This window comes from Myotis nattereri (assembly GCF_964212035.1).
Source record: "Myotis nattereri genome assembly, chromosome: 3".
Taxonomy (NCBI): Eukaryota; Metazoa; Chordata; class Mammalia; order Chiroptera; family Vespertilionidae; genus Myotis; species Myotis nattereri.
This window is the reverse complement of record NC_138077.1, coordinates 29,793,137-29,815,577: the sequence shown is the minus strand read 5'-3', so window position 1 is coordinate 29,815,577 and position 22,441 is coordinate 29,793,137. Positions and strand designations below refer to the sequence as shown.

Here is a 22,441-nt window from a genome sequence, read left to right as displayed (position 1 = left end):
AATGCCTGATACAGAGCAGAAACTCAATGACTGTCAAATGAACAAAATGATGAATTAATAAATAAAGGAAGGAATGACTTCATTTTAAAAGAGACAGAAAATTGAAGTCTGTGTGAAAAAAAAAAAAAAAAGCTAAGACGACGCCAAGAATACAAGTTCTGTGGTTAGTTTTGTGCCTTGCCATTTCTATTGTAGCAACATATGAGCATTTTATGATAAGCACCATTTTGACTATAGAATTAAATGAAATATTTTCAAAAATTTGTACTTTTCAGGGATTTAAATGAATGATTGAAATTCCATATTCAGAACATGACACAACCAAACCAGCGTATAATCATATGTTTCCTATAATAAGCTACTTGAAGTGTTCTTAGGGTTACAATTTTGTAATCTAGACATGAGAGGAAGATCTGAGCTCTTGACAACATTCAACACAGGCACTTCAACTGCCTCTGGATAAAAGACAAAACCTCTCCTTCGCATTCCATAGATGTTCTCTCTTCCCTTATCAGTAAGCAGACAGTCCTAACGGTTACCTTCACATCCTCTGCCATCTTCCTCCAGCTTCTGGCCAGCTTGACACTTGCAGTAATAACTGCCGATTGTATTACAGCATTGGTTCTGACAACCACCATTGTCAATGGCACATTCATTTATATCTGCAATTAAATATTTAAACAGAATTAGCCTCCTATAAATAGACACAAAAAGATTTTCGGGGCTCTCCTAAAATGTACCAGTACAGAATAATATTATTCTTTGACCTCAGATGAAATGAAATACAACTATATATTATTCTAATTAGAGATAATATACTCTAATCAAATGATATAACTGACTTTGAATCCTGGCTGTACAGCTGTTGAGATTGCTTTGGTTTATTTTTAGGTACCTTTTCACTGAAGTGGGTCACATACACTGAAAAATATACAAATCTTAAGTATACTGCTCAAAGAGTTTTCAGATTTAGACTATCCCAATACAACCACAATAAAACCACATTACTAGCACCCAAGGATTGCCCTGACTGACTGATGGTAACCACTATCTTGATTGTTAACCTCTTCAGGTTAGTTTTTCTTTTTTAACTATATATATAACCTCACTTGGCGTTTGTGTGTGTGGCTTTTTTCATTTGGCATTCTGTTATGAGCTACACCCATGTTGTCGCATATACTTGTAGTTCGTTCATTCTTATTCCTATATTATTCAGGGTGGGATAAAAGTAGGTTTACAGATGTATGTATGTAAAACAGAATTTATTCTTGTATTATTATTTATTAATCATTGTATTATTTTTCATATGTACAAGTACACTAGTAAACCTACTTTTGCCCCATCCTGTATTATTCAAATCAGTGAATATGCCACCATTTTAATGTATATATTTCACATTTGATGGGAATTTGGATATTATCTTATTCTTGGTTATTATAAAAACTATTGCTATGAACATTCTCATACATGTGTTTAATAAACTCACATATGCATTTCTACTGGGTAATATCTAGGACTGAAATTGCTGGGACAGATATTATATGCTCTAGTTTATAGTTTATAGCCAAATAATCTTCTAAAGGGATTATTCTTTTCTTTTTATAGATTTTTTATTGATTTCAGAGAGGAAGGGAGAGGGAGAGATAGAAACATCAATGATGAGAGAGAATCATTGATCAGCTGCCTCCTGCATGCCCCCTACTGGCGATTGAGCCCACAATGCTGGAATGTTCCCTTGACTGAAATCAAACTGGGGACCCTTCAGTCCACAGGCCGATGACACTCTATCCACTGAGCCAAACCAGCTAGGGCAGAGGTTATTCTAATTTACACTCCCACCAGTGTGTATTAGAGACCAGATGCCATTCATCCTTGCCAACATTTGGGATATTCTGCTTTATTTTGTTTCATTTTTATTCTTCTGAGGCATGTATGATAGTATTACATTATCATTTCAATTTTCATTTCCTTGGTGACAATTAGGTTAAACACATTCTCATGTTATTGGTGATTGGGATAACATCTTATTGAAATGTTTGCTCAATTACTCTGTCCATTTGTCCAATACTTAAAATACTGGTTCTTTGACTAGTGGGTCAAGTAGAATGGCCCATAGAAGTGGTGGCAATGATTATCCTTGTCTTACTTCTGAACTCAGAAGGACAGTTTTCAACATTTCATTGTAGGTATGATGTGTACCATAGGGTTGTTGTTTTTTAAAACTACTTTCACCAGATTAAGAAAGTTCCTTTCTACTCCAAGTTTCTTAGGTATTTGTATCATAAACAGGTGCAACATCTTATTTACTAATTTTTCTGAATCTATAAAAATAATTATATAGTTTTTCTTGTTAATTCTGTTAATGTGACGATTTACATTGTTGTTGTTTTTTCATCCCTTGCAAGTAACCTGGCCATGATACACTATGCTTTTTATATATTCCTGGATTTTGTTAGCTAATATTTTTCAGGATTTTTGTGACTATATTCAGAAGAGAGGTTTGCCTGAACTTTTTCTTTCTTGGAATATTCATGATAATTTTTGGTATCCAGATTATACTGTATGAGGTTGCGTTGGTGGTATAGTGGTGAGCATAGCTGCCTTCCCAGAATATACTGTATGCATAAAACAAGTGGGCAAGTTTTTCCTCCGATGTTTTCTGAAAGAACCTGTGAGATTATTATAATTTCTTACTTAAATGTTTGGAAGAGTTTATTTGTGGTGCCATCTGGGTCTGAGATCTTACATACAAACTCTGTAAATAGTAGCTATTATTATTATTATTACTATTAGCTAAACATTAGCTACTATACTTGAGAATTCAAACCTGGCTCATAGTAGACATTCAATTTCTTTCTTGTTTTGTTTGTATTGAACATAAATTCAGTTTTTATATGGATGGAATTATACATTTACTAGAGGCCTGGTGCACGAATTTGTGCAACAGTGGGGTCCCTCAGCCTGGCCTGCGGGATCGGGCTGAAACCAGCTCTCCGACATCACCCAAGGAGTCCTGGATTGCAAGAGGGCACAGGCCAGGCCGAGGGACCCCCCACTTGTGCATGATCAGTGCTGGGGAGGGCCACGGGAGGTTGGCCAGACAGGGAGGGACCGTGGGAGGACTCCAGGGCATGTCTGGCCCATCTCACTCAGTCCCAATTGGCTGAACCCCAACTGCAAGCTAACCTACCAGTTGGAGCATCTGCCCACTGGTGGTCAGTGCATGTCATAGCAAGTGGTTGACCAGTCGACTCTCTGCCTTCTGGTGGTCAGTGCATGTCATACCGAGTGGTTGAGCGGCCTTAGCATATTACAGTTTGATTGGTTGAAAGGCGACCGGATGACCAGACACTTAGCATATTAGGTTTTTATTACATAGGATAGTCACATATACCACATTTCTTTTTCTACAGAAAGTTCAGAAACAATTTTGCTTTTCTTTTGATAGCACTACTTTCATGCAACTGTATTGTACTTATGTACAATCTGAAATTTTTTAAAAAAATATCTGAACAAGCCAACCAAAGGATAGACTTCCTTACTAGTGCTTGTCAGTTACATATTGATATTAATACATAAAAATATATGCATGTATTTCCACTTCTGTTGGTTTCTACTTTTCTTTAACAAGTAAAGAAAGCATGACAGATGTTTGGTGACCTGATGTACTCAGAAAAATAAATAAATAAAAGCATAAAGTTTTTGTTATCCATTGAAAATCAGGTTACATAAATAAAAAATTTGAAAGTCATTGGCTTTGAAGGTAGTTCTGAAAACCAAGTCAATACTTAGGATTTTAAATTGCAGTTTTATAAGATACTCACTGCATAATAGATTTCAGGCTGCTTCATGTGTCCAATGTCATTCAAGGTTGCAAATAAATTTGGCCTTTCAAAAGCAAGATGAATGACAAAAATTCTCTGACACAAAGCAAGTCTTCCAGGTTCGGCATGACAAAAGTTCAATGATATCATCCAGGCTATCAATCCATCTGTAATGACAGACTGCAGTCTCTTCAAGAATTACATATGATATTTGCAAGAACAGTGTTGCATTTCTGGTTGTAGGACAAATGCAACAGAACTGCAAACACGTTAAAGGACTGTTCAATTAATTAACAAATAAACTATACATTTATCTCTTTTAAAAAATGTCTGAATTTGAGCTCCTTATATTTGTTTGCTTTCCTAAGCATGCTATCATTCTAAAATCATGTAATACATTTAGTCTGTGTTTATACAGTTTTAGTAATAGCTTATACTGCTTTTAGGAACATAGCAAATGCTGAACAGAGAAGACAATGCAGAGTAAAAAGGCAAAATTAAAAGTGCTTTAATTTTACATCTTTTTTCTAAACCAAATGTATTTGGCTCAATTTAGCATGTGTATTTTTGTTTTAAAAGGATTGGGTGTTTGCTTTGTGAAAATTACCCCAAAAGTGCACACACCTCTTATGTGTTAGTTATTTTCAAATCAATAGGCTTCATGAAGTGATAATATAAACTTGTTATTGCAATTAGCTTTGATAACAAATCAGTTGATTTCTCTTTAGGTACCAGGTTTAATGTAATTCTCTATAGGTTAAGGTAAGATACGACATTAATCAACATGCCCAAACTACAATTAAAAATGTACTTAAATAATGTTCTGGGTCTTTATGACCTCATTTGGGGATTATAGAATTATACATGAAATATACTAACGATACAAATATTCTGTAGGATTAGATAATACTAATAGAATAACTTCTATGCATGGTTTTAAATTCTAGAATTTTCCTTAAAATGCTGTATACATGGTTTCATTCTAAGACTAGAGCAACTTGGTCTATTCCTAGTCACTAGGAAACAAACTGAGAACCTCAAAACAAAAATCTTGATCTTCATGAATTTCCTGAGACACAATCAAGTTCCTACTTAAGTACTATTCCTTATCAGTGGTGGAGAAAAAGAAAGAAGAAATGTGGAAATGTGTTAGATCACCTACTGGAGAAAGTATCAGTGGTCATTCCTTGGGACCAGTGACTTCCTTACTTACATGGCCACTGTACAAAAAGGAAGAGACAATCACAGCAATAACGCAATAGAATATTGAACTTCAGCTCTGAGCATCTAGGTTTGAGTCTTAGTTCCAGCACTTATGTGACATACCATGTTATTCCCTTCCCATTTGCAAGCTTCTTCTTATTCATTCAAAAGGGGATATGATGATACATCATAGAAATGTTGATAAGTATAGCAATTATAATACCTATGAAATGCCTTGTAAATTTTGAAATCCAATATAAATGCATTCTCAGGGACTAAATATAAATGCTTTATTTTTTCTTTTATATTTCCACTAAATGAATTTTACAAAAGATTTGGCAGAAGTTCATCTAACAAAGGGAATTGTGGAAAAAAGTTACATTTTGATAGGAAACACTTACATTACACAATAACTACTTTAAATAAGTGAAACCAGAGACATTGAAAAATGAGATATTATATTATAGCACATTCTTTTAATGTAGCCTATATTTCTAGAGATATATTTATTTTTAAGAATTTTTCAAAAGGGAAACTATTAAAACTAAAGTTATGCTGACTTTAAGCATATGTCAGAGCTCACTAAATTTGCAATAAATCAGTGAAGTTAACTAACAATTTTAAAATTACCTCCTTGCAATTGTGCTATCTGTTAATAATTGGGATATGTTTAAAAATATTTTGGGGTATTTATAAAGCTTCTTTTAACTGAAAATTTTAATTTAAACTAATACTTATAATACTTATTTGTTTAAATTGAATATAGTAATATGGTCAAAACTATGGTGTTTGGACTCTATATGAATACTGGATCTTTTTCTTAGTTGGGTAATTCACTTATCCTCTCTATTCTTTAGTTTATCATCTGTAAAATGAGGGTAGTAGCCACAGTACCCTGTCTTTCAATTTGTTGTGAAAATTAAATTATTGCATGTAAAATGAATAGAACCATTTAGTCATATGATAAGGGTGATCTATTATTTCTATTATCATTATTTCTTAAATGTTAGTTGACAGGCCAGCAGAAGACATTTGGCTCAGGCAGACTAGAAAGTCCTGAACAAGAAAGTGGCCCCAGCCTCATTCTGTGCAACAGCCAACGGTCACCCTATTCAGCACAACAGGAGGCAGCCGCACCAAGAGCAAGACAGCAGGCTAACGATAACAGTGGCCACTTACAACCCACAGCCTCAATCGGCAGCACTAATCAGTCTGAAGGATAACAAACTCCATCTAATCAGACTAGAACACTTACATCCCCAGCCTCCTCCCCTTGTGGTCGTTGTGCATAAACTCTAACCCCAAGGACAGTGGAAACTGAGTCCTAATCATCCCCAGTTGTGGCTCCTTCCCCGTTCCCTCTAATAAACTCCCCTCTTGGTTGCTGCGTCCGCCTATATCCTTGAACAACTCCAACCTTACATTAGTTACAAATTAAATTTGTTCTCTTTCAATTTTTCCCCTTTTGTCCAATTCATTGCAAGGTAACCGTCCAAGCACAATTTCTATAATATTCTTACCGAGTAGCTACCAAAAATATCTCTACTGTGGATATGGTGGAAGGTTTCAAGTTTGTAGAAGACACAGTCATACTGAATTATCAGCTCTTATCCATGAAGGCATCAGGTCACAGACAAGTTTACAACAAAACTAGCAAAAAAACGATTTGTTCTTTTGGTCTTTATTTCCTTTGAGTTTTCAATAAAGCAAATTAATCATGATTAATAATTATAATTAGCAATTATATATTGATTTACATAATTCACATTTGCATCATATTCTTACATTCAGAGTTACATTTGAACTTTACAAAACAGGTCAGCATAGTATACCTTATTATTAATAATGGTAGAATTGAACTTTCTGAATTGAGGGAGACAGGGTTGAGAAAAGTCTATCTCAGAAAAGTATTAAGAAATCACAAGAGCCTGTGTAGCCTGAAGTAAAATAACACATCCTACACCTTTTATATGGAATCTGAAATACTGCTTTTTAATGAATTATTACAGGACTTTTGTAGGAACATGCCAGTGCTAACAGTATTTGTTTTACACATAACATTGACATAGCCTTCAACATGTCAAGAACATACATTTTAAAAGCACCTATTCATTTTTTTATGAAGTGCAGGCCCTTTCATGACCTATGAAATGTCCTGTCTAAGTAAGACAACAGCTGATAATTTATGAAATGCAAATTCAACAGTTGGTCTATATTTCAAAATAAGAAAACTGAGATTCTAAGAGTTGTATTTACTCCTTTTTAAAATAACTTTACTGAGATATTTTTGACATATAAAATTGTGCATATTTAAGTCATACAACTTGATGTTATACATGTATATATTTTGTAAAGATCAACACAATAAAGGTAAATATGTTTTCCAGTACCTCATAGTTACCACTCCGTGTGTGTGTGTGTGTGTGTGTGTGTGTATTGAGAGATTTAATATATAAGGCACACTTACAACTCAACCAGCAAAAAAAAACAAAATAACAATTTAAAAATGGGCAAAGGACCTAAATAGACATTTCTCATAAGACACAGAAATGTCCAACATGTATATGAAAAGCTGCTCAAATCACAAATCGATAGGAAATGTGAATCAAAACCACAATGAGATGCCCTAACCAGTTTGGCTCAGTGGATAGAGTGTCAGCCTGTGGACTGAAAGGTCCCAGGTTCGATTCCAGTCAAGGGCATGTACCTTGGTTGCGGGCACATCCCCAGTAGGAGGTGTGCAGGAGGCAGCTGGTTGATGCTTCTCTCTCATCGATGTTTCTAACTCTCTCTCCCTCTCCCTTCCTCTGTGTAAAAAAAAAATCAATAAAATATATTTTTAAAAAACCACAATGAGATTATCACTTTAAACATTTTAGAATGGCAATTATCAAAAAGATAATATAAAAGGTATTGGTGAGGATATGGAGAGAATTAAACCCCTTTAGGAGAAATGTAAATTGATATAGAAAACAATATGAGGGTCCTACAAAAATTAAAAGTAGAAATAGAACTATCATATGATCCAGCAATCCCATTTTTGGGTATATTTCCAAAGGGAATTCAGTCTGGATCTCAAAGAGATAACTGTATTCCTATGTTCATTACAGTTTATTCACAATATTCAACACTCAGAAGCAGCCCAAATGTTCATTCATGGACAGATGGTTTTAAAAATGTGGTATATATAATATACACACTAGAATATTATTAAACCTTAAAAAAGAAGGAAATTCTGTCATTTGCAACAACATAGGTGAACATGGAGGGCATTATTCTAAGTGAAATAAGCCAGACAAATACTGCATAATCTTATTTTTTATGTGGAATCTTTAATAAAACTTATAGAAGTAGAATGGAGTTTGTTTGCCAGAGCAGAGGAGATATTGGTCAAAGAGTACAATGGTTTGATTAAGTTGAATGGATTCTGAAGATCATTTGTACAACATGGCGATGATAGCAATACCGTATTGTATATCCATTCCTTCACTTAGTACATATTTATTGAATGCCTTCTTTACAGTGCCCAGAGAATGCAGGGATCAAACCCATTCTTTATCATGTTTTTTTAAACATAAACTCTTGTTCTCATGGCAAGTAAGCTTACTAGCTAGTGTGGGAGACACAATTCAACAAGTTGCTGTAAATTAATTAAAAGCAAGATTAAAATTCAAGCTCACTGAAAGCCAAGCTTTCTGGGTTCCAACATAGTTTAAGTCTTCCACACTCAAGCTGTGTATTCAGAAGCTATTGCTTTGTTAAAAATTTCACTGTTGAGCAATTTGAGGAGAGAAGATGGCGACCAGTAGGAAGGCAGGGAGGGAGAGAGTGTGAGAGCACAAGGGAGTGATAGAGTGTGTGGACATGTGTGGTGTGTGTGTGTATGAGTGAGGGACAGTTAGACTCTGTAGGTCTTCTAAGGGGCTGCTAAATCAGGCAGTCTTAGACGGCGGAGCCCTGCTCCCATCATGGACACTCCTGGGCAGCCAGCACAGACGGGCACAGAGACCATGCCATCTTAAGAAACAGAGCTGCTTGAGACTAGTATCCCAGCCTCAGCACCACCCAGTCTGGTCTCAGACGCAAACCAGGACCCTGCAGCCACTGGGGACAGAGACCTGCAACCACAGCTACAGAGCCATGGAAACCAAGAGTCCAGAAATCCCCTCAACAAATTCCTGAGTAACAGAACCCATCCCCCTCCCCGCAGGCTCTCGGGCAGCGCCACAGTAACTGATAGACCCACCCCTTGCCCTGGCCTCAGTGCTGCTACAGGGACCTTGGCCGGGAAGTGCATGAACACCTGGAACTTGTCCCTTGCTGCGCAGGCTAAGGGAGCCTTGACCTGAAGTGCGCGAACACTGGAACTTGTCCCAGGGAGCCTTGGCCTAACGCGTGAACACTGGGAACTTGTTCCTCGCAGCACAGGCCCCAGGACCCTGATTCTCTGGGCAGGAGGCAACACCAAGCACCAGTGACTTGACTTTGTTTCTTATCACCTGCTCCTGGGATCCCTGATTCCCTGTGCATTCATACTAAGAGCCAGTGACTCCAATTCTTGGTGCATGTGCACACAGGGACCCTGTTTCTCAATGCAAGTCTGCGTGAAGCAACAGAGACTCTGATACTGGATTCTTGGGGAACTCTGACTCCTGGTGCATGCTAGGGGACTCTGATTTTCAACACACTCCAGGGGGGTCTCTGTTTCAGCATGGTGCAGGCGGAGTCCCTGATTCTAAGTGCGCACATGAGGCCACATTGAACGCTGGTAACACTGACTCTGAGCGAGCCTGGTTCCCACCAACCCACCACAACCACACATCTAGTGTCAGAGCTCTTCAGTGACACTAGGGTGGTGAGAAGCTCCCACTGCACATGGCCCAGGCCCACGCAACTCAACATTCGAACCATCTGGAGATAATCAGAATGGGGAGACAACACAACCCCCAGAGGAAAGAAAATGAGGAGTCGCCAAGAAAGGAAATTAATGAAATTGAAGCATGCAACATGACAGAAAAAGAATTCAGAGTAATGGTTGTACAATTCATTCACTGGATGGATGAGAAAAACAACAACCTATACAAGAATCAGGAAGAAATGAAAAGTGATATAGCTACAATCAAAAACACCATGGAAGGTTTCAACAGTAGACTAGAAGAAGCAGAGGAGAGAATTAGTGAGTTAGAAGATAAGGTAGAGAAACAAGCTCAATCTGAACAGCAACTGGAGAAAAAAATTAAAAAGCAGGAGGCGAGCCTAAGGGAGGATTGAGACAACATGAAATGAAGTAACATACACATAATAGGGCTGCAAGAAGGACAAGAAGAGCAGCAAGGATCTATTTGAAGAAATAATGACAGAAAACTTCCCAGATATGGGAAGAAAAAAGTTACACCAGTACAGAGAGTCCCAAGCAAGATGAACCCCAAAAGACCCACACCAAGACACGTCATAATAACGATGGCAAATGTACACGACAAAGAGAGAATCTTAAAGGCTGCAAGAGAGAAACAGAGAGTTACCTCAACAGAAACACATCAAGCTAGAAGGGAATGGAAGGATGTATACAAAGTGTTGCAAAGCAAAGGACTGAATCCAAGAATACTCTATCCAGCAAGACTATCAATCAAAATTGAAGGGGAAATCAGGAGCTTTTCAGACAAAGGAAGGCTAAGGGAGTTTATCACTACCAAGCCAGCAATGCAAGAAATGCTGAAGGGAATGCTATAAAAAGAAGAATTATAAAGGTAAGAAAGAACACAGACACAAAAATAGAAATGACTACAAGCAAGTACCTTTCAATAATAACTTTAAATGCAAACGGACTAAATGTTCCAATCAAAAGACATCAAGTGGCTAAATGGATAAAAAGACATGACCCATATATATGCTGTCTAAAAGAGACCCACCTCAGAACAAGGGACTCAGACTGAAAGTGAAGGGATGGAAAAATATCTTTCAGGCAAATGGAAATGAAAAAAAAAAAGCTGGGGTAGCAATACTTATATCTGACAAAATAGACCTCAAAGTGAAGGCATTAATAAGAGATAAGGAAGGCCTCTTCATAATACTAAAGGGATCCATGCAACAAGAGGATATAACCCTGATAAACATATATGCACCCAATGCAGGAGCACCCAAATACATAAAAAACCTCCTGGAAAATAACAAGGGAGAGATGAACAACAACACAATAATAGTAGGGGACTTAAACACACCACTGACATCACTAGATAAATCCTCTAGGAAAAAAACCAGCAAAGAAACAGCAATCCTAAATGACTCACTAGATCAAATGGACTTAATTGACATCTTCAGAACATTTCACCCCAAAACCACAGAATATACATTCTTCTCAAGTGTACATGGGACATTTTAAAAAATAGACCACATATTAGGTCACAAGCAAAATCTACCCAAATTCAAGAAGACTGAAATCATACCAAGCATCTTCTCAGACCACAATGGCATAATAGAAATAAACTACAATAAAAACAATCCAAAAAACTCAAACACTTAGAAGCTGAATATCATGCTACTAAATAATGATTGGGTTACCAATGCGATCAAAGAAGAAATTAAAAACACCCTGGAAACTAATGACAATAACAGCACAACAATCCAAAATCTATGGGACACAATGAAAGCAGTCCTGAGAGGGAAGTTTATAGCACTACAGGCCTACATCAAAAAAACAAGAAAAAATGATAGTAAATCATCTAACTCTACAACTCAAAGAATTAGAAAGAGAACAACAAGAAAAGCTCAGAGTGAGCATAAGGAAGGAGATAATAAAGATCAGAGCAGAAATAAATGACATAGAGACCAAAAAAATAATACAGAAAATCAATGAAACCAAGAGCTGGTTCTTTGAAAGGATAAACAAGATTGATGAGCCTCTAGCCAGACTCACCAAGAAGCAAAGAGAGAAGACTCAATTAAACAAAATCAGAAATGAAAGAGGCAAAATAACAACAGACCCCACAGAAATTCAAAGAATTGTTAAAAAATACTATGAACAACTCTACTCTAACAAACTAGACAACCTGGAGGAAATGGACATATTCCTAGAAAAATACAATCTTCCAAAACTCCATCAGGAAGAATCTAAAAATCTCAATAGGCCAATAACTATGGAAGAAATTGAATCAGTCATCAAAAAGCTCCCAGCAAACAAAAGTCTGGGGCCCGACGGCTTCACAGTGGAGTTTTACCAAAAATTTAAGGAAGAACTAAAATCTATCCTCCTCAGACTATTCCAAAAAATTCAAGAGGAAGGAACACTTCCCAGCTCATTCTACGAAGCTGGCATCACCCTAATACCAAAACCAGATAGAGACAACACAATGAAAGAGAATTATAGGCCAATATCCCTCATGAACATAGATGCCAAAATACTCAACAAAATTCTACCAAATCGGATCCAGCAATACATAAGGAAGTTCATACACCATGACCAAGTAGGATTTATCCCAGGGATGCAAGGATGGTACAATATCCGCAAATCAATACACGTTATACACCAGATAAACAAATTCAGAGATAAAAATCACATAGTCATATCAATTGATGCAGAAAAAGCATTTGGCAAAATTTAACAGCCTTTCTTGATAAAAACTCTCAGCAAGGTGGGAATAGAAGGATCATACCTCAACATAATAAAAGCCATATATGACAAACCCACAGCTAACATCATACTCAATGGGCAAAAACTAAAACCATTTCCTCTAAAAACAGGAATAAGACAAGGATGCCCCCTCTCACCACTCCGGTTCAACATAGTACTGGAAGTACTAGCCATTGTGATCAGACAAGAAGAAGAAATAACAGGCATCCAAATTGGAAAAGAAGAAGTAAAACTGTCCTTATTTGCAGATGACATGATACTGTACATAGAAAACCCTAAACACTCCATCAAAAAATTATTAGCCTTAATAAATGAAATCGACAATATAGCAGGATACAAAATTAATGCCAAGAAATCTAAGGCATTTCTTTACATCAATGGTGAACTTACAGAAAGAAGACTAAAAAAGCAATCCCATTTACCATCGCACCAAAAAAATTAAGATACCTAGGAATAAACATAACTAAAGAGGTAAAAAACTTATATGGGAAAAACTACAGGACACTAAAAAAAGAGATAGAGGAAGACATAAACAGATGTAAGAACATACCGTGTTCATTGATTTGGTAGAATCAACATCATCAGAATGTGCATACTACCCAAAGCAATCTATAGATTCAATGCAATCCCCATGAAATTACCAACGGCATATTTCACAGATCTAGAACAAACGTTTCAAAAATTCATCTGGAATAAAAAAAGAGCTTGAATAGCTGCAACAATCCTGAGAAAGAAGAACAAAGTAGGTGGGATCTCAATACCAGATATCAAGTTGTATTACAAAGCCACTGTTCTTAAAACAGCTTAGTACTGGCACAAGAACAGACATATAGATCAATGGAATAGAATAGAGAACCCAGAAATCAACCCAAGCAACTATGCCCAATTAGTATTTGATAAAGGAAGCAAGAGCATACAATGGAGTCAAGACAGTCTCTTCAATAAATGGTGTTGGGAAAATTGTACAGATACATGCAAAAAGATGAAACTAGACCACCAACTCACACCATACACAAAAATAAACTCAAAATGGATAAAGGACTTAAACATAAAATGGGAAACCATAAAAATACCAGAGGAATCCACAGGCAACAAAATCGCAAACATATGCCGAAGGAATTTCTTCTCTGATACTGCTCCTAAGGCAATGAAAACTAAAGAGAAAATAATCAAATGGGACTACATCAAAATAAAAAGCTTTTGCACAGCAAAGGAACCATCAACAAAACAACAAGAAAGCCCACTGCATGGGAGGTCATATTTGCCAATGATATCACCTATAAGGGTTTAATCTCCAACATTTACAGGGAACTCATGCAACTTAACAAAAGGAAGATAAACAATCCAATCAAAAAATGGGCAACGGACCTATATAGACACTTTTCAAAAGAGGACATACAGAAGGCTGAAAGACATAAGAAAACATGCTCAAAGTCACTAATTATACAAGAGATGCAAATCAAAACAACAATGCGGTACCATCTCACACCTGTCAGACTGGCTATCATCAACAAATCAACAAACACGTGTTGGAGAGGATGTGGAGAAAAAGGAACCCTTCTGCACTGCTGGTGGGAATGCAGACTGGTGCAGCCACTATGGAAGACAGTATGGAGTTTCCTCAAAAAACTAAAAATGGAACTCCCATTTGACCCAGTGATTCCACTTCTAGGAATATATCCCAAGAAGCCAGAAACACCAATCAGAAAGGATATATGTACCCCTATGTTCGTAGCAGCTCAAGTCACCATAGCTAAGATTTGGAAACAGCCTAAGTATCCATCAACAGATGAGTGGATTAAAAAACTGTGGTACATCTACACAATGGAATACTACGCTGTGGTAAAAAAGAAGGAATTATTGCCATTTGCAACAGCATGGATGGAACTGGAGAGCATTATGCTAAGTGAAATAAGCCAGGCAGAGAAAGATAAATACCACATGATCTCACTCATTTGTGGAATTTAGAGAACAACATATACTGATGAACAGGGACAGATCCAAAGACAGAGAAACATTGATCAGACTATCAATCCCCAGAGGGAAAGTAGGGGAGGGAGGGGGTAAGGGGGAGAGTTCAACCAAAAGGCTTGTATGCATGCATATAATCCAAACCAATGGACATGGACAACAGGGGGATGAGAGCATGAGTGGGGGGGAGGATATTGGGGGTTAATGGGAAATGAGGACACATTTGTAATACCTTAACCAATAAAGCAGGGGTCCTCAAACTACGGCCAGCCCGCGGGACACATGCGGCCCGCCGAAAACATTTATCCGCCCTGCCGGGTGGTTTTGCCTCTGCTGTGTGCATAGGAATTTGTTCATAGTTGTTTTTTTTTAAACTATAGTCCGGCCCTCCAATGGTCTGAGGGACAGTGAACTGGCCCCCTGTTTAAAAAGTTTGAGGATCCCTGCAATAAAGAAATTAAAAAAATAAAATAAAATAAATTTTTTTCACTGTTTCCCCCAATCTAAATGGCCAAGTCATTTTAATAGGGTTGGGAGTCATTACTCAGATGGTGCAACATATATCTACTCAATCATTGGACAGTCAGCTTTTACAATTATGACAGTGTTGATGATCCCATTAAACATCCTCTTATTCTTCCTACATTTAATTTCCAACCACAAAAGAAACAGCTCACTATGCAAAAACATTTCCTGCCCTTCAGAATATTGATTTGAAGGAGAGGGCAGATTTTTGCAACACAATCAGGTGACATGAAGCTTTTACTTAAACCCAAAGGAATGTCTATGAATCTTCTCAAGCTTTGTTTTCAGGTATAGGAGTAAGAGTGGGTTCAAATTCTGGCCCTATTACTGCCCAGCTGTGTGATGGTGTTGCTTTGTAACAAATCACTCCCAAAATCTCTTCTGGTAGCTTAAAACAATTATTTTGTCATCTCACAGTTACAGTGAATCAGAAATGTGAGACAAGCTTAGCTAGGCAGTACTGGCTCCAGATGTCATGCAGTTGCAGTAAAATAGTGTGGCTGGACTAGAAGGGTAGAAGGGGACTGGAGGTGCTGGGGGCTGGCCAGGTACACCTCTATTCCTCCCTTTCTCTCTCCCCTCTCTCTTTTTCTCCTGGTAATCTGTAATCTCAAGCTTCACCAGGTGGCCTCTCATTCCTCCTTACCATGGGCTTCCTCAAAGCCTAATGTCCTCAGGCCAGTGGGACTGGCATCTGGCCACTCAGGTTTCCAGCCCAAGTGATCAAAGTGAGCGTAGTAGCTACTTTTCTGACCTAGCCTTGGAAGTCACTCAGTGTTGCTTCTGATACATTCTGTTGGTTTTCATGCCTGTTCCAACCCCATCCACATTCAAACAGAGGAGGTAGACTTCCCCTCTTAATGTGGGAAGGGCAAAATTTGAGAAGAGAGTGTGGAAAGGGAGATACTGCTATGGCCATCTTTGGAATATAAAATATGCGATAGTGACCTTGGTCAAGTCAGCCAACTTTTCTGTGCCTCAGTTTCCTTACCTATAAAATGGGTATACTACATGGCACTTCATAGGGTTCTTGAGGTTTAAAGGACTTAAAACTGTGCTTACAACAATTCTTGGCACAGAGAACACATTCCATAACTTTTATTTTTTAATTAAATTGAACTGAAATTTTATTAATGTCTTCAAGTTTTAGCACAAATATCTCTTCTGTGGAGCCTTTCCTATTATTTTCACTGATTTTTTAGTCTCTTCAAGGTTAGCCTGGCTTTGTAGTTCCCTCTTTTCTCATGCGCCCTTTCAGATTTTATTGTAACTACTAGAGGCCCGATGCATAAAATTCATACAAGAGGACTGGCCCCCACTGCCTCTGCCTTGGCCCATGCCCCCCATGACAGCCACCTCGGCCCTTGCAGCCCCAGCTTCATCCAGAAGGTTGTCCGGAAGGATGTCCGGTCTAATTAGCATATTATGCTTTTATTATTATAGATGTGTTCATGGGCCCAGATCCTCCATGGACTATGGAGGATACAAAATTAATATTTTGTCTCAGGAGCAGGAGACAAAATGGTTGCTCATTAACACAGGTTTGTTTATTAGAGAGTAGCTTAGTCCAAAATACAGGCACAAACTGCAGCAATGAAAATGTAGATTAAGGAAGATGTTGAAAACAAGGTAGGAACAACTTAGGTTTACTCTTCTTTCAAAGCTTAAAAAAGTTACAACTGCCTTAATAAGGGGTTGCAGCATATGGTGGGATATCCAGGTGAGAAAACAGAGCCTTGAGTTGAAAGCTTTGGCCTCAAATTAACTTCTAGAAAGTGGATTAAATTTGTTTTAATTTGACTACCTGAATTTTGACTAGCTTTTCTACTATTGTAATTTAGAATTTACGGTGTCCATAATTAAAAGCAGTTGCTGAAAAAAACTGCATTTGAGAAGAAACTTAAGCCTTGAAACTCTAAATGATATAAATCTGCAGCATTCTATACCTTTTAGAAATCAACATTAATGTCAGTCCAATAAAGCAAAAATATCTGTCCTCAGGTATCATATTGAAATCTACACAATCTTTAGGAAAAAACAATGATTACCAGCTCCTTTTACCAACAGAAATGTACCTGTACATTCATAGGAAAATCCTACAAAATCATAAGCAGGACTTGGTCCTGAACCAAGAAGAGAGCTAAATTCAATAAAAAAAGAAAATCATAGTATGTTAAAATTTCAAAAAGCCATTTGAGAATAAGACAGCCCTAGAATTTTCTCATTTTTTTCCCTCCAGAGCCCAGAGATGTTTAAAAATGAATTTTTCAGTTGAACTCTAGGAATGTCAGATCTCAGAAACAACAGATGAAGAAGCTCTAATTAGCTATGATGAACGTTGATTATAGAGCACAGATATAACAATGATTACAAAAGAAAAAAACGAGGTGATGCATCAGTCCCACATATTGAGTATGGTTGTGTAATTAGAGAAATTTAATCACAGCAGGCAAATGTGATGTATTTGTACTTGGACTATTTTGTGGATTTGTAGGCAGAACTGTCCTCAGAAAATACAAAAGGAATAAAAGCATTCCTATTTTATGTGCTTTATCTCTAAACCATTTAATTCATAAAGGTCTTTCTTTCTTGTTCTATGTCTACCCATTTTCTACATCCCACAGAACATCCATTCCTTTTTCAGCAAAATACTCAGTACCATTACCTTATTAGGGTGATATTTTCAGGACAGCCCTAGCTCAGTAGGATTAATAGAAGATACACATACGTTCTGAGAGGAAAACAGGCCCTGTTTTATTGGAAATATTTTAAGATTTGGCCCCTCATTTCCTCATTTGAGCCTTAGAAGGGAACAGAATATAACAGTTGCACCCAAGATGAAGCCATGAGAGGTTCTTTCAGCTTCTCTGACATCAGATAGAGCTTTGTGGATTCATGAATAAATCCCAAAATATAAGAAAGCCACTTGGCTGGCTGAACTCCCACACAGATTCAGTAACCTGTTAAGAAGTCATAGGATTTATCTTGAACAAGTCTGTCTTGCAGCTTGCTGTCTTTTGATATTCTGATTAAGTGATGGATGAGAAGAAGAGATCACCCAGGCAGTACAGAACCAAAGAACAAAACAATACGAAACAAAAAAACCCCAAAAACAAACTCACAGAAACCGTGGCTACATTATCCCCAGCAAGAGACTTATGCTTTGCACTGATTACTCATAAAGCCTTTTCCCCAAGTAAATATTTTCTTTCTCTTTCTTTCTTCCTTTTTTTTCCAATGTTGTTCTATAATTAGGCATTTCTACTGTAATTAGGAGCAAACATGAAAAAGCTGCTCTTGCAATACATTTGTAAAAGGTATCTGAGTTGTTATCATGGGTGAAGTTGAATTAAACTATGTAATTTATCATTATGACAGTGTATCTGTATTTTCCCTGGAAACTCTACTTAAGTATAATAAAATAAAGAAATAGTATGAATCATTAGGTTACACACAGAGACACAAACACATACATCTTATACATTAATATTTGTATCATTTCTTTAACATTTATTTATAACTAGAGGCCCCGGTACACAGATTCGTGCATGTTGAAAGGAAATTAATTAGAAGGTGGTTGGTGGGGCAGGACTGAGTGAGATGGGCCAGACAAACCCTGGAGCCAACCTCCTGGGGTCCCTCCCTGTCCGGCCTCACCTGGAGTAGTGCTGGGGCTCGAAGAGCATCTGTGGAGTGAGATGGGTCCCTCTGGCAGGTGGAGTCCCTAGGCCTGGCCTGTGGGTATTGGGCTGAAACTGGCAGTCCGACATCCCCCAAGGGGTCCTGGAGTGTGAGAGGGCACTCTGCAAAGTTTCTGTCACTTCGCAGCTCCTGCATTGAGCATCTGCTCCCTGGTGGGCAGTGTGCATCATACCTACTGGCCAGTTGGCCAGGTGCTTAGCCTTCTATATATATAAACTAGTGGCCTGGTGCATGAAATTCATGCATGGGGCGGGGGGGGTGTCCCTCAGCCTGGCCTGCACCCTCTCCAATCTGGGAACACAGGGATTGGGCCTAAACTGGCCGTTAGGCATCCCTCTCACAATCTGGGACCGCTGGCTCCTAACTGCTCACCTGCCTGCCTGCTTGCACCCAACTGCCCACCCCTGCTGGCCTTCTTGCCCCCAACTGCCCTGCCCCCATTAGCCTGATCACCCCCAACTGCCACCTCTGCTAGCCTGATCACGCCCAACTGCCCCCCCCATCAACCTGCTCGCCCCCAACTGACCCCTGTCAGCCTGCTCGCCCCCAATTGCCCCCCTTACTGGCCTGCTCGCTCCCCACTGCCTTCCCCTCCTGGCCTGATCGCCCCTAACCGCCTCTGCCTCGGCCCTGCTATCATAGCTTTGTCTAGAAGGACGTCCGGAAGGTCTCCCGGTCTAATTAGTACATTACCCTTTTATTAGTATAGATAACTTTTCTAGACTCAATCTGATACAATACAAATATATTCACCCATATGATAATCTTGCTTAAAATATTCAGGAGTTCATCATCTTGCGATTTAAACTGTAGGAAAATTTCTCTTTGATGGAGAATAAATTTGAGTGCAAACATTTTGTAAAAATGGGAAGAAAGTATACCCCTTTTTCACCCAATTTACTAAAGATCTCTCTATCGAAATGGATTTCCAAATTCCTTTCTGTGAGATATTCATCAAAAAAATTAGATGTCATACTTCTTTCCCCTGACACACACATAAACTGCATCTGGGAGTTCAAATGGCTATTGGGACAAGGGATTTGTCCTAATATACGAGTAAACCAGCAGTGGCTGCAAATGACCTGATTACACCGGGTAAGTGGTAGCAGAGCTAAGATTGTTGACAAAAATAAAGCAAGCCTGAGTGTCAGATCTTCTGCTATGTTAAGAAAAGCTATACATTTCTTTTAAAAAATGTTTTTATTGATTTTAGACAGAGAGACAAAGGGAGAGAGAGAAAGAGAAACATCGATGTGAGAAACATTGATCTGTTGCCACCTGTTCACATCCCCACCAGGGCCAAACCTGCAACCTGGACTTGTGTCTTGACCAGGAATTGGACCACCGACCCTTTGGTACCTGCGATGACATTCAACCAACAGACCCACACCGGCTGGGATGAGAGCCTATAAATTTCATATGAAACATCTCAGTCTTTGAATGTTGGCACAATGTATGTGGACCCAGCACAGCATTCTTTCAACTGATTTGACCCTCCAGCTGCCAGTCTGCGGACTCTGTGCTGTGGCTGCTGAAAACACTATGGAGTGGAGGCTGAACCCCGGTGGCAGGCTGTGGCCAGAGGATGGCAGAGCTGACCCAGACAGATTAGAGCCCTACCCCCAACGGCCTCAAGGAAAACCTGCCTGGGGTGTGGGGCACTTCAACCTAGATTAAGCCAAATCAATAACCTGAAGATCACTGGATGGCCAAACAGTAGAGAGACTGCAGTGAAAAGGGAGTTATGGAGAGGGCGGCGGCCATGATAGGAGACATTGGTCAGCGGAGGGGCCCAAAGAAAACTGGTTTAGTAAAGACAATCAGATATCAAGTGTTTTTCACAGAGGGAGAAACAATAATATCCTAGAAATAGCAATAAGAATGAACATACTCTGACAATGCTCACACCAGAGTAAAAATCTTTAAATCATCTGTTTTGGCTTCTTAAAATCAAAGGTTCCAGGATGGGCCTCACAAAAGGGACCTGATGGGACCTAAGGCTTGGCGAAAAATGTAGCTGTCATAGCCAATGTCTATTTTGTTAGCTGATAAATAAACGCAGGGAAAATCATGTTTGTAATTTAAGAGTTGACATAAATTACTGTGCAGTAACATGGCAATTAAAATGTGTAGGAGTCTTCGCTAGTCTTCTGCAACTACCCACGTTACCGGTGTCCCCTGCATGTTTAAATATGAGAACAAAAACTAAAATCCTCAGCTTCATCTCCATGTCTTTCGTCGTTGTCACCTTTGGCTGTAAGAATATGGCATACATGAAAGAGAAATGGCACAAAACCTTCCACGCCACCTTTGGAGCCAACCCCCTAAATGTGAAGAACATCCTTTCAGTAATTTTAGAGCCTGTCATGATCCAGAGTTTCACTGCCTTGACAATCAGAGAGGGCTGAGGAGGACTGCTTGATGGGGAGGAACGCTCCAAAGCAGGTTGAGCGAGAGGTCACCAGGAGGATGGATCCGCAGTTACTGTATTTGATTTAGAAGACAAGCTCCAGCAAAAATAACACGGTAGCTATCTCCAAGGTAAGAGAAAACCAGACTCTGTTTTTTTTTGTTTTTTTTTTAAAGATCAGCTATTTCGAGAGTAAAGAAATGAGTACTTGGATTAGGAAGCAAGGTCAAGCTAATAAAAGCAGTAAGTAGAATTTGTCACTCTGCCTAAAAAATAGATTTCAAACTAAATAAAGGCTAAATTCTAGTGCTGCCTTGCAAAGCCTGAACTATAAAGGAAGAAAGAAAAATAACCCGGATTCCCCATGGCTCTTCTCTAGGTAGCTTTTACTTTCTCCCACAGTTCCACATAATGTGGTTTTAAAAATAAATGGTATTCAAAGCACTGTTTGCATAAGGATTCACATTTTCTTTACCATAATCCTGGCAGGTTTGGATGATCTAGATATTCCAAAGGGGAAACTGAAGCTTAGTGATGTTGGGTTACACGCCCACGGTCACCTAGCTGGGCAAGTAGAAAAGCGAAAATGAAAATCCAGTAGGAGGTGTCCTTTGCAAGTATCTTCTCCCATTCAGTTGCGTGCCTTTGTGTTTTGATAATGGTTTCTTTGGCTGTGCAGCTTTTTAGTTGGCATAGGTGGGAGGTGGGAAAGGATAAAGGGGGTCAAATATAAGGAAATTTGACTTTGGGTTATAAACACAATATGACACATCGATGATATATTATAGAATTGTATGCTTAAAACCTGTATAATTTTGTTAACCAATGTCACCCCAATAAATTTAATTTAAAATAATGCAACCTCCCTAATCACCAGATGAAATCCAATAGGTCTTCAGACACATAGTATAATGAGTTTAAATACAGCCATTGTGAATATCACTCATTCATAGGTTAGGAATCAGAGCTGATTCCACAGCACATAACAGACACACACACACACACACACACACACACACACACACACACACATTTTTTCAATGTTATCCCAACTGCTTGTTATATGATTTAGACTGTCAAAAGGCAAGGGAGAGTTGGGGGCCAGGTAAGAGATCAACCAAAGGAATTGTATGCATGCATATAAGCATAACCAATGGACACAGACACTAGGGGGGTGAG

The 22,441-nt window shown here is 38.5% G+C and overlaps 1 protein-coding gene across 1 annotated transcript in view; it reads right to left on the bottom strand.

The window, feature by feature from the left end:
- Positions 1-22,441, bottom strand: part of LOC308515321 (uncharacterized protein) — a gene marked incomplete at its 5' end in the record, with an annotated part of 608,185 nt that overhangs the window by 232,796 nt on the left and 352,948 nt on the right. The window contains one exon of the mRNA XM_081085959.1: positions 540-662. Within this exon, the coding sequence (XP_080942085.1) occupies positions 540-662 (123 nt within the window). The remainder of the gene's footprint in view (positions 1-539; positions 663-22,441) is intronic.